Below are 13,836 nucleotides of genomic sequence, written 5' to 3' on the forward strand. Positions count from 1 at the left end.
GTTTCTGAATCACTTTTCCCCAAGTAATTCATACTTTCTGAAATGACCTTATTCTTTTTTTAAAGATTAACTTATTTATTTGAGAGACAGAGTGCGCACGTGTGTGCGCGCGCACACACACACACGAGGGGGGGGGCGCAGATGGAGAGGGAGAAGGAGACTCCCCACTGAGCAGGAAGCCCCACATGGGACTCCATCCCAGGACCCTGAGAGCATTACCTGAGCCAAAGGCAGATGCTTAATTGACTGAGCCACCCAGGCACCCCTCTTTTTGTTAATGTGCATATTATCTATTATTTCCCCATCCTACACACACACACACACACACACACACACACACTCTCTCTCTCTCTCTCTCTCACTCACTCTAGAACTGCACTATCCAATATGGTAGCCATTAGCCACACGTGGCTATTGAAATTTAAATTAAATTAAATTAAAAAAATAAGTTCTGGGGCACCTGGGTGGCTCAGTTAGTTAAGTGTCTGCCTTCAGCTCAGGTCGTGATCCCAGGGTCCTGGGATCGAGCCCTACATCGGGCTCCCCATTCTGCAGGGAGCCTGCTTCTCCCTCTCCCTCTGCCTGCAGCTCCCCCTGCTTGTACTCTCTCTCTCTCTTTGTCAAATAAATAAATAAAATCTTAAAAAAATTTAAATTCCTCAGTCACACAAGCCACAAAGCGCAACATGGGTCTGTTGGCTACTATATTGGACAACACAATCGAACATTTCCATTATCTCAGAAAGTTCTATTGGACAAAGGTGTCCTAGAATATAAGCCCCAATAAAAACACAATAGTGGCTTCATCTATCTTATTTACCCCACTCTAGAATAACATCTCACATGTAATGGGCACTCAACAAAATAAAAATTTATGGAAAGAATGAATGAATGCTGGCTAATTTCACATAACAGTAGTTCTCACAGAAGCAAAAAAGAAGTGGGACATGAGAAATTCTGGACAACAGTTCTGAAGCCTTGCATGTCCCCTCAGAGGGGCAGTGTTGCTCAGTGATTAATAACACACAGGTTCTGGATGTCTGGGTGGCCCAGTCGGTTAAGCGTCTGCCTTCAGCTCAGGTCATGATCCTTGGGTCCTGGGACTGAGCCCCAGATCAGGCTTCCTGCCCAGCAGAGAGTCTGCTTCTCCCTCTGCCCTTCACCCCATTGGTGCTCTCTCTCTCTCAAATAGATAAATAAAACCTTTAAAATTTTTAAAAATTAAAAAAACAATAATGCGTAGGCTCTAGTGCCAGGTACCTGGGTTTGAAACTTGGCCTGCTCCTTCCTAGTTGTGTGTCCTGGGACAAGTCACATTTCCCTGAGCCTCAGTTTCCCTATCTGAGAGCAGCAGAACCTGAATGTACAAATAGCAGAGCTAATACATGTAAGGGGCTTATAATGGGCCTGGCTCTCAGCCTGGAACTATGGAAGCATTGATCTTTTTTTTTTGTTTTTTTTTAAATTAAGTAGGCCTCTATCCCCAATGTGGAGCCCAACATGGGGCTTGAACTCATAATCCTGAGATGAAGATCTGAGCTAAGATCAAGTCAGATGTTCAACCAGTTGAGCCACAGGTGCCCTGTGTTGGCCATTTTTAAGATCTGAATCCAATCTTCTTCCTTCCTAACCCTCTCTTGCTATCAATAACCCATTGAGATTTCTATGACAGGGTCCATTTAGGACAAAACACAGATGACTCTGGTTTCTATGAATAAAACTGATTCTCCAGGCCCACTAGGGGCCCTAATTCTTTTAGGAAATCTCTCTCACCACCCCCCAACCCTTAGAAACTCTCTTCTCTGGATTCCCACAGAACTAACTCTGTTATTTAACTTCCCAGGTAACTTTCCTCACTTTAACTCCTACTTAGCTCCTTAAGGGAAGTTACACCACCTAGAATCCCCACAACTAGACACAGATCTAAGCTTAGAGTTGGTAAGAACTTCAAATCTTTCCTGTAATAGGTAGATCCCTTTAAAATTTAAATTAAATTTTGGGGCGCCTGGATAGCTGGGTCAGTTAAGTGTCTGCCTTCGGCTCAGGTCATGATCCCAGGGTCCTGGGATGAGTCCCACATTGGGCTCCCTGCTCAGTGGAGAGCCTGCTTCTCCCTCTATCTTCCCCCTGCCCCTGTTTGTGCTAGCTCTCTCTCTCTCTTTCTATCTCTCTCACAAAAATAAATAAAATCTTTAAAAATTTTTAAATTAAATTTTAATTTAGTATCCAAGACTTAGTGAGAAGCTGGGAAAATAACAATTCTTGAAATTCAGAAAACAAGTCACACAGTCCAAAGTCTCACCCAGATATGAAGCATTCCCTTGCCAGAATGGCCATCTGACAGTCGGGGTAGGGAGGGGGGGTTGGTGTGCCCAGTGTCTCTCAGAGGGCTTGAGGCCGAGACAGAATTCACACACAGGCCAGGACTCTCCCCACCACCCTGATTATTTCTCCTGTGTCTGGAGCTCTTACAGCCTCTACTTTGCCTTTTGTTCCTTGTCCACGGGTCTAAGTACAGGAGCTCTCCCTGCTGGTTCTGCTCAGCTCTAAGGTGACAAATGGGTTCAAGGGTGCTCATAGCCTCAGAATGTCGGGACTGGAATCTTGGGTCACTGAGATCGTCTATTTCATAGATGGGAAAATTAAGTGGCTAGTTCAGAATGATACAATGGGTTGGGCGGAAATCCAGATTGGACCCACCTGTCCTGATACCCAGCCCAGTGCCTTTTCCAGGCCTGATGCAGAAAGAAAATTCCCAGCAGCAAGGTCAGAGTTATGCATACCTCCTCTGCAACAAAGTCCATAGTATCAAACATGATTCGGCCTTGCCTCCTTTTCTGCGGGGGGAGAAGGGAAGAAGGGGGAGAAGAAATAGAATCAGCAAGACTACTCCTAGAATTTTGCACTGAAACCCTCCGCTCCCCATCCGTGTGGTAGGCAGGAAGCCACGGGAACCCTCCTACCAGCTGGCCCTCTCATGTTGACCTCTGCTCAAAAGCCCCAACTCAGCCCCAGACTCGGGCCCAGCACTTACATGTCATTCTTGAGAGAGAGAGAGAGGAGGAGGGGTGAGGATAAAGATAGGAAGGATGGAGAGAGAGAAAAGGAAGAGGGGAAGGAAGCAAACTAATGGGAAAGTAGAGAGGGACACAAAGGGACAAAATGGAGGCGTCGACGAAGCCAGCCTTCCCTAGCGCCTGTCAGGAACCAGGCATGCTCATCTTCCTTCCTTATTCCATTTCATCCTCAGGACGGAGCAGGTATTACTGCGCCCGCTTTTGGACTCGAGGTGGGTGAAGGAACCTGCCCAAGGACCACACACTGAGTTGTTAGTCCTCTCCTAGAGTATGGCCAGAAGAAGGAAGTGCAAAATATCTTAAGGATGAACTAATCCAACTCTATCACCTAACAGTTGCAGGGGGGATGTGGGAAGAGTAGGGGAAGAGGCAGAGAAGGGTGGGGGGGAAGATATGCAGGAGAAGGCAGGGGGCAGGAAAGGGACATAAATAAGGCCCTGACCACTACCTGAGGGAAACCAAGATTCCCCCAACCACCTCTCTAGACATATCTCAGGTCCTCCCCATCCCAGAGCCCCATTTATAGCTTATGTGCCTGTGTGATGCATCTCAAGGAGGCCATGAAAGAAAGCAATGGTGTTCGAAAAGATCCAGATTCACAAGCTCTAATGAAAACTGGTCTGCGGCTCTCTTGACCCAATCCCACACTACGGCTCCCTAACTCTCTGCCCAGCAGCCACAGGACCCCCTGAGGCTGCCCTGAAGAGGCTTCTGCTCTGCTCAAGTCTACTCTGCCCAAGCAATGTCATTAAGTTTCAGCCTCACGCTCCCCTGATGACAAGGCTGATCTGGGTCTTCAGCTTCTGAGTGCTCAGGCACCAGCCCACGTCTTCTGATAACCAATAACTCCTGGCTCCCACGGCCCATTGCTTTACAACTCCATGATGAGGCCCTGAGTCAGAATGTCCTTCCTGACAGCGAACCTCCGTCTCCCAGTTCCAATTCCTCCACTCCATCCCTCCCCAACTGATGGTCCAACCACAGGGCAGAATCTGGCTGTAGATTCATTTGGTTTGGCCAGCATAATGTCTTTAAAATATATGAATTTGAATGTCTTCAGATAGGACATGCTCCTCTTTTCTGCAGACCCACAGGCCCCTACTCCCTGCTATACCTTAAACTCAGCCACACACACACAGTTACACCTGCTGGCCCCTCAGAGACCAACTCAAGATGGCCTCTCTTTCACCCATCACCACCACCATTTGGGACAATTTCTTGGAGTGAATCCCAGGGTGCATTTGGGAGGCAGGACTAGTCACTCTGTGCACAACAGGAAAATGGGCAGGGTTCGTCCAGAGATTGGGAGAAACTTTGGGGCCCTGAATAGTAATGAAGATGCCTTTGGGGATCTAGAATAGTTAGCAGAATGGTGATCAACTTTTCTGAGCTGAAAAGTGTGTATGATCTACCACTGGGATAACTTTTTTAATTTGAAATGGGAACCTTCTAGAAAATCTAGAAGCATGGCCTCCAGAGTGAGCAGGGCCCTGCATGTGTTCCTTTGCTTAAGTGGAGGGGACAGGAAGGAAGGTAGAGAAGATGAACAGTGGTGGGCATTCAGAAAACCCTGACTCTAATGAGGCTTCTGGATTTCTCTGGCTCTTTTGATCCCAGTTGGAATGAAGACGGCTTCTTCCCTTCTCCTGGTGTTTCTTTCCACATGGAGGGAGTTGTGCTGTTAGAACACTACTAGCCCCTCTCCTTCCACATTGAGAAGGAGTAACTTAAACTCCTTGGTGAATCTGGAAGGAAAAACTGGGTGAGATCATTCCATCTCCAGCCCTCTGAGCCCACATTCTGCTCTACCGTCCTCTGCTGTGAGTTTAGGGCAGGAGGCCCTGCTCCTGTAGTAGAAGTCTGCCATGGTCCAGCACTGCCCATGACTGGGCACGTAAGGCTATCCAATTCTGGAGTTTAGTCTTAGGTCATCCTCTCACTTGATGATACAAATCACCTTCTCCAATAAAGTCTCATCATTGACAAAAGGGACAGTTGGGTCTCCCACCTGCTTTACTCCTTGTCTTCTCTCTGTTTGGTTCAGTATACAGTCTGGGAAGTGAGGTGCTATTTATTGGACCCCCTTAAACCCTCCCAATCCTGCTAAGGCCAGCTGCTTACATCCCAGAAGGAAAAGATAGGGTGCTTTCTGTGAGCAGTCTCCATGATCTGATATTCCCGGAATCCCCTGAGGCCCTGGCGGAACATTTTACACACTCGGATCATCACAATGATATCCATGGTGAGCTGGTACAGCCCCTGTGGAAACAAAACAAAGTAGATCAGTAGAAACCACCTGTTTTCAACGGCCACCCACAGGCTGGATGGTGCTGACAAGGTGAAACGGGATAGGATTAAATGCAGGGGTATGCTCGAGCAATGGTTACATTTTCAGGAAGTCTTCAAGCCTGTTGAAATCATGTTGGTAGCCTGAAAATGTCCACAGCTGGGAGTATTTATGCCGCAGAAACTGGCAACTTTACTACAAACCTTCCTCCCCAGGAGCTGGTTGGAAAAACATCCTCCAGCCCAGTTCTAGTTAAATAACAAGTCCTTCACTTCAGTCCAGGAAACAGCACAAGAGACAGCAGGCAGCAAGGGGTGATGGAAAGAGCCTGGATTTTGGAATCAGATGGATCTGAGGGAAGAAAAGTCAAGCAGATGCAAGCCTTTGCTCGGCAAGCATTGCTGCCTTTGAAGAAAGAGGAAGGGGGCCATGAACCAAGGCATGTGAGCAGTCTCCAGAAGCTAGAGAAGTCCAGGAAATGGGATTCTTCCCTAGACCATCAAGAAAGGAATGCGGTGATGCTGACACCTGGACTTTAGCCCAGGGAGACCCACGCCAGACTTCTAGCCTACATAAGATAATATCATTCGTCTTAAGCCAAGAGATTGTGTGATATGTTATAGAAGCAATAGGAAACGAATAAAACCACTCGTCCAAGCTGGGCCCTCTGATCCCAGGCAACCTTTGAGCCTGGGAATTTGGACTTGGAACTGAGAACAAATCAGACTCTGTATCCCAGCATGAATTTGGCAGTAAGGGCAGTCACCCTCTGCCTGCCAAGTAAATACAGGGGATAGGGAAACAAGTTCAACACCAAAGAGACAAATCCAGAATGTGAAACAATCTACAAGTCAACTAACTCAGTTTCTTAAGAGACATACAAATAAATGCAAAGTATGAACCTTTGGATCCTGATTCATAATAACAAGCTGTAAAAGCCATTATTTAGGGACAAATAAGGAAATTGGATATGCCTGGAGATTAGATGATATTAGGGATATTAGTGTTAGTTTTCTTAATATTATATTGATGTTGTAATTATGTCCTTATTTTTAAGAAGTGTCATAAAAAATGCAACTTAGTGGTGCCTGGGTGGTTCAGTCAGTTAAGCATCTGCGGCTCAGGTCATGATCTCAGGGTCCTGGGATTTAGCGCCACGTCAGGCTCTGTGCTCGGCAGTGAACCTACTTCTCCCTCTCCCCTGCTTGTGCTCTCATGCTCTCTCTCCCTCAAATAAATAAAATATTTGAAAAAAAAAAAAGGAACTTACTCTCAAATGATTGCACAAACATACACAAATAAGTAAAGCCAATATGGCAAAATGCTGACTGTTAGATCTAAGGAGTGATCATTATATTTCAACTTCTGTGTTTGAAAATCTCCATAAGGAAACAAATGCAAAAGCTAAAAACTTTCGTTAACGTTTGTTAATCAGGAGGTCAAAAAGAAAATGAAAAGACAAACCAAAGACTGGAAGAAGACATTTGCCATGTACAGAATCAACAAAGGATTCCTATCCAAAATGACAAAGAATAAGTATTACTGAAAAACTACCATCCAAAACTGCTTTTTTTAATTTTAAAAATTCTACAAATCAAAGGAAAAATACAAATAACCCTAAAGGAAAAATGAGCAAAGGATAAGAACAGGTAATTCAAAGGAAAAATCCAAATCTCCTATAAATAATGAAAAGATTCTGAACATCACTAGAGATCATGGAAATGTAAATTAAAGCAACAACAAGATACCATTTTACACTTGCCGGATTCGGGGAATGGGAGACATTTCCCATGGACACTGAAAACAAGTGAAGTGTCTATCAGTAGGGGCAGCTATCAACACATTACTGTACAGTCCCAGGACTGAACATAGCCTTAGAGCGCCACATGTCAGTGTGGGTAAAGCTCACACAATTTTGAATGGAAAAAAGGTTGAAAAAGGATGCCATTTAGGACATCATTTTTTAAAATGTGCTATATACTACGTTGCTTATAAATACATACATATGTAATAAAGTTTTAAAATCTTGATAGGAAGGCTACACATCAACCTCAGGAAAGTGGTCCCCAGTGAAGAAGGGAATGGGACGATGAGGAGCTTCACCAGTACCTGTAACATTTTCTTTAAAAACATCTGTATCTGAAGGAACTATGGGGAAAGGTTTTATTAATAAAATTAATACTTATTAAATACCAATTTTCCACCAGGCACTATTCTAAGCCCTTTTGATGTATCAACTCATTTCATCCTCAACAATAAATCAATGCAATAGATACTAATACTGTCATCTGTCGCCCTTTACAGAAGGGAAAATAGGCACAGCAAATGAAGTAACTTGCCTCATACTAATATTAGTCATATGACTAACAGGTGATGGGGATTTGAACCCAGGCTGGCTGGCTCCAGGATCTGCAGGCTCAACCTATCACTCTATCCTTCTGCCAGGCCTTATTCCCTCTGGATCTCATAACAGCAGGAAGGATGGGTACAGAGGAGTTCTTAGGGGCTCAGAGTATAGCCTATGACATGCCAGTGTCAAGGGGACAGCCACCTACAAAGAACAGGTCAGAATTCAGTCTTTCTGAAGCCTAACTTGGACTCTATTCTTTGTGCCATGCCGTGACTCCAAAAGATACAGAGTAGGCTGTCTCTTACACCTGCCCCTCCATTCCTCAAAATACCACTCTTCCCTCCCAGAACCCGTGACACTCCTCACCAGTTCCTTCTTCAAGATCTGCCACGTATAAGACACCATATATCTCCTCATGGTTCCTGACTGGCAAATGGCACAACTAGCCCCTTTGCCTTTCAAGGGTAGGACCACAGATCCTTCCCAAACAATCTACTTATATTAGAAACAAATAGCTTCCCTTGGTGGCAAGGTAGGAGTTTCTCTCCACTCCTCACCAACAGCTTCTGGAAGCTTTGTTCTGAGAAACTGTCATTCTCAGAATCTCCTTGTATCACAATGGAGGATTCTGGAAGAGAATGCAGTGGGAAGGAATTGCAATCTGGGAGTCTAACATTTATTGAGCACCCAAAGGCATGATCTTAGTTAATCCTCACAACTACCACAAGGTAAGTGTCCTCACACCCACTCCATACATAAGAATGAGGCTCCAAGTAGCTAACTGATTGCCAGTCGTGGGGTCATCTTTTTTTTTTTTTTTTAAAGATTCTATCCATTTATTTGACAGAGATCACAAGTAGGCAGAGAGGCAGGCAGAGCGAGAGAGAGGAAGGGAAGCAGGCTCCCTGCTCAGCAGGGAGCCCAGTGCAGGACTTGATCCCAGGACCCTGAGATCATGACCTGAGCCGAAGGCAGAGGCTTAACCCACTGAGCCACCCAGGCGCCCCTCGTGGGGTCATCTTAAAGTAGGAGTTTCTGGGCTCAGAGCAGGAGCACTCAACACCTCAGCCTAGGAGGCTCTCCAACGCTTAGAACTTGGAGACCCTCCAGTGTGGGTACATGACGCTGTCCTATAAATCTTGATAAATCAGCCAATCAGGAACACTTGGAAAATCAGAAGTCCTCAGCTAAATGGGGTGCCAAATGTTGAAAGGAACTCAGTGACTAGAACTCAGTGACCCTGAGGTCCTTCCAAAAGTAGAGAATATAGGATTTAAAGTACTGCTGTTTACTAGATTAAAGATGGCAGCTAATGATCAGAATTTGCTCTTATATGAGAATCTTTTTTTTTTCTTAAGATTTTATTTATTTATTTGACAGATTACAAGTAGGCAGAAAGGCAGGCAGAGACAGAGAGTGGGGGAAGCAGGTTCCCTGAGAGCCTGATGCAGGGCTTGATTCCAGGATCCTGGGATCATAACCTGAGCCAAAGGCAGAGGCTTTAACCCACTGAGCCATCCAGGCGCCCCCTATATGAGAATCTTTAAAAAAAAACTATGACCTCAAGTATTGACTGATTGGCCATTCCTATCCAGCTAGGCTTATCTGCCAACCTTCTCCCAACTGACAGCCAAATGGAAGGACACTGAGCACAGTGAAGATAGCCTGACAGCCGGGAAGACTCAAGCTCTGAATTACTAAATTCAAAGGCCACCACTCCTAGAGTGAGACACTGGCCACTTAAGAGATGAGAAGAGACAGAATTGGGTTTTCTTCCTCCCTTGCTTAAAGAAAAGATGCAAAGAACTCAGAGAGAAACAGAGTAAGGAAGTTTCAGAGAAAAAGAGAGAAGCAGTGTGGATTTTTTGCCTCCTCTACCACAGACCAGGTTTAAGGAAGGAAATACAAAAGTTGAGGGGCTTTCTGAAACAAACTACTGGGGATGGGGAAGGCAAGAAAGATAGCAGGAGGTGGCTATAGACAGGGAGGTATCCAATCAGTCCTCTGAGCTGCCTGAGATGCAAGTGACATGAAGAGGACCCAGACCAACAAGGGGTATTGGAGGATGCCAGTAAGTAAGGCCAAGACCTTGATGAGACACTGAAATTAGACACTTCTCACCTCCCCTCTTGCCAGCAGTGATTGTATAATTTCTGTAGGAACTGGATCAGTGTTAGGGAGAAAGAGGCAGAAAGTTTGGAGAACTCTGAACTGGCCTAAGATGAACCAATCAGCCTGAAATTATATCCCCTCAAAATTACTGAATTGGACCTCAATTTACCTGAAGACATCTAAATTGTCTAGTAGGAGGCAGGGTGGGGACACAGAGTCAAACATTAAAGTCAGTTCTAGAAATTAAGGAAATGTTGGGAACCTGGGTGACTTGGTTAAGTGTCTGCCTTCAGCCCAAGTCATGATCCTAGGGTCCTGGGATTGAGTCCTGTGTTGGGTTCCCTGCTCAATGGAGAGTCTAATTTTCCCTCTCCCTCTGCGCCTCCCCCCGTTCATGCTCGTTCTCCCACAAATAATTAAATAAATTTTTTTTTAATTAAGGAAGTGTCATTTCTATCCCAGTTTCTTTTCTTTTCTTTTTTAAAGATTTTATTTATTTGACAGAGAGAACACATACAGGGGGAATGGGAGAGGAAGAAGCAGGCTTTCTGCTGAGCAGGGAGCCCAATGCAGGGCTCCATCCCAGGACCCTGGGATCATGATCTGAGCCAAAGGCAGACACTTAACGACTGAGCCACCCAGATGCCCCTCTGTCCTAGTTTCTAATCTTACGATTGAACTGTTGTAGAATAGAATGTCAGAAAGGGCATCGGCCCTATTCTTATGTGATCTTGGGTAAATTACTTAAGCACACTGGGCCTCACTTTCCTCTTTTTAAACTGAGTTAGAGTCAATTCCACAAATAATTTCCTTTCTTTTCCTTTCTTTTTTAAAGGATTTATTTATTTATTTATTTGAGAGAACGCGTGAGCAGGGGAAGGGGCAGAGGCAGAGAGAAAGAATCTTAAGCAGACTCCCCGCTGAGCACAAAGTCCAACGTGGGGCTCGATCCCAGGACCCTGAGATAATGACCTGAGCTGAAATCAAGAGTCAGACACTTAACCAACTGAGGCACCCTGGTGCCCCAAATAATTTCACGATAAGATCCTTATTGTTTTGCTAATTATAAGAGTTATGCAACAAACATTTATAGAGCTCCAACTAGATGCAAAGCATGAAAGGTGAAGACACGGTCTCTGCTCATAAGTTCATGAGATTGAGGGGATGGAAACCACAGCCATAAGAGAAAGTCTCACTAAAATAAAACTATAAAGATAAGTGAAGAAAGGGCAGAGCCTGATCAGAGAGCATGAGATGTGGCTGGAATACGAGATACCCAGGGGGTACAGCAAGAAGTGAAGTTGTGCAGGCAGAGGTCACAAACCACAAAACAGCCACACATGGGCCAAACTGAATTTGCTGACTGCTTTATTTGACCCACATGGTGTTCTGGTTAAAATATTGTTAAAACTTAACTTGATTATCTTTAGTTGGGGAATGGGGAATTCACCATGTGAATTATAGAATTCACCAAAATCCTCACCACAGAGAAGCATGTTAGCTGCCAGGCATGTTATTTACTTACAACTCCCAGAATAGGATCTATATGGCCTCTTTCAGGCCTAAAATCCCTTGACTATATAATCAGTGGTTACAGAATTGTGGTCCACAGGCCGTATCTAACCTGGTATCTGTTGACAGGTTTTTTAAAAATTTGAATTGTTGGGCACCTGGCTGGCTCAGTTGATAGAGCATGCTACTCTTGATCTTGGGGTGGTGAGTTCGAGCCCTATATTGAGTGTAGAGATTACTTACAAAGTAAACAAATCTTTTAAAAATGTTTTTGAATTAGTTGTCAAAACTTAAATACTAGGATTTTACGGGAAATTATCTAGGAAAACATAATTTACCCAAGTCACCCTGATATAAGCCATCTCAATGGACTAATTTTCAATGGAAATAACAGAGGAAGTTGTAACAGAGCTCTCTCACCACCTCCATCACCAAGAAAGGAAATACTACTGGGTCCTAAAAAGAAAGCTAGAAATTAATCTCATTTATAAATATTGTTTTTAAAATCTTAAATATAAGCAAACAGAATTCAATAGTACATTTAAAAACAGTATCAGGCGCCTGGGTGGCTCAGTGGGTTAAAACCTCTGCCTTCGGCTTGGGTCATAATCCCAGGGTCCTGGGATTGAGCCCCACATCAGGCTCTCTGCTCCACGGAGAGCCCGCTTCCTCCTCTCTCTCTGCCTGCCTCTCTGCCTACTTGTGATCTCTGTCTGTCAAATAAATAAATAAAATCTTTAAAAAAAAATAAAAACAGTATCATTGCGGGGGCATCTGGGGAGCATAGTCGGTTAGGTGGCTGACTCTTGGCTTTGGCTCAGGTTATGATATCAGGGTCGTGGGATCGAACTCCACCTTGTCTCTGCACTCAGCATGGAGTCTGCTTGGGTTTCTCTCTCCCTCTCCCTCTGCTCCTCCCCCCCACCCCCTGCTCCCTCTCTCAAATAAATAAATAAATCTTAAAAAAAAAAAAAAAAACATCATCGGGGTAGCTGGTTGGCTCAGTTGGTGGAGCATGTGATTCTTGGTCTCAGGGTTGTGGGTTTAAGCCCCATGTTGGATGTAGAGATTACTTAAAAATAAAAGAAAAAAACATTTTTAAAAAAGGAAAAAAAAATCATTTCGGAGCACCTGGCTGGCTCAGTCAGAAAAGCATGCAACTCTTGGTCTCAGCGTGGTGAGTTTGAGCCCCACATTGGGTGTAGAGAGTACTTAAACAAACATTTTTAAAAATTAAAAACTTTTTTTGAGAGAGCCACATTAATGAACAGGTCACTCTTAGGGACAACTGGGGCTCTAGTGCTGGGACTTTAATAAGACTGCACAGAGCATGCCTCAAAACTGTCCCATTGGTTAAGGGCTACCCCAGAGGCATTCATGGGCCAACTTTTCTGGACTCAGCAACCCAGTGGCCAGAGAAAGCTCTCAGCAAAAGAAGCTGTCTTGTTGGCCTGTGCAGAAAGGCAAGTCAGAGGGTTAAAGCCAACAGAAAATGCCTAGGGCTTCAAGTCTCAGGGAGAGCTGGCAGAGAGGTCCACATTTTCCCCCAAAGGTAGTGCTTTGGAAGGCCGAACCAACAGCACCTTCAGTAGAGCACTGGGATCAGAAGGGCTAGGCTCTGAGAGCATCCCTGGTGCCACTGGCACCAAGAAGCAGGGCACAAGGGCTGGCCAAGAACACGCACAGACCGCCATGCTTAGAGCCCTGCAGCTACCAAGCTCCATCTTGTTCACTCACACAAAACCTTTGTCAGAAGGACGAGCTTTGCTGATGACCCTAAGAGACTTCCTGCCAGCCTGGAATTCTACTCTAGTCCCTTCTCCATGCACACTTCCAACAAATAGCTGGTCCAGAAAGAACTCATTTCATTGAAAGGAGATTTATAATAAAAAATAAATAGCACCAGACCCATATATTACAGAAAAGTGGGGAAGGGGGGGTCAGGGAACAAGAAAAACAAATGGCAGATGAAAGGCACTCACAGAAAAAAAAAATTAACATGAAACAGATGGTAATCAGGAACCACAAAGAACTCAAAGGGCTTAATACATTTCAAAACCAGTTCAAAGCAATATGCAATAGTTCAAAGAGATGATGAAGCAACTGGAGGAGACAGGCATTGGCAGAGTTCAGGAAGGAAGTGGGTGTTTGTTTTTGTTTAAAAAAAAAAACCACGTCAGAACTGAAGATCATTTCAGAAACATCAAAAAGGTAGCCCTGCTGAATACAGAGCAAAAAGCAAGTGAGGGAGTTGTCAATGAACACGTAAAAAGGAATGAAGAAATACTACTATTAAAAGGTATGGGGGTGCCTGGGTGGCTCAGTGGGTTAAAGCCTCTGCCTTCGGCTCAGGTCATGATCCCAGGGTCCTGGGATCGAGCCCCGCATCGGGCTCTCTGCTCGGCAGGGAGCCTGCTTCCTCCTCTCTCTCTGCCTGCCTCTCTGCCTACTTGTGATCTCCGTCTGTCAAATAAATAAATAAAATCTTAAAAAAAAAA

The 13,836-nt window shown here is 44.7% G+C and overlaps 1 protein-coding gene across 2 annotated transcripts in view; it reads right to left on the reverse strand.

The window, feature by feature from the left end:
- Positions 1 to 8,131, reverse strand: part of LOC111141541 (cyclic nucleotide binding domain containing 2) — a 43,504-nt gene extending 35,373 nt beyond the window's left edge. For both annotated transcript variants that reach the window (XM_022494156.1, XM_022494157.1), the window contains exons 1-3: positions 8,081 to 8,131; positions 5,199 to 5,336; positions 2,784 to 2,837 (exon numbers count right to left, since the gene is read on the reverse strand). In XM_022494156.1, the coding sequence (XP_022349864.1) occupies positions 2,784 to 2,837; positions 5,199 to 5,336; positions 8,081 to 8,131 (243 nt within the window). The remainder of the gene's footprint in view (positions 1 to 2,783; positions 2,838 to 5,198; positions 5,337 to 8,080) is intronic.
- Positions 8,132 to 13,836: the final 5,705 nt, after the last annotated feature.

This window comes from Enhydra lutris, unplaced genomic scaffold (assembly GCF_002288905.1).
Source record: "Enhydra lutris kenyoni isolate GAN:26980312 unplaced genomic scaffold, ASM228890v2 scaffoldscaffold6, whole genome shotgun sequence".
NCBI lineage: Eukaryota > Metazoa > Chordata > Mammalia > Carnivora > Mustelidae > Enhydra > Enhydra lutris.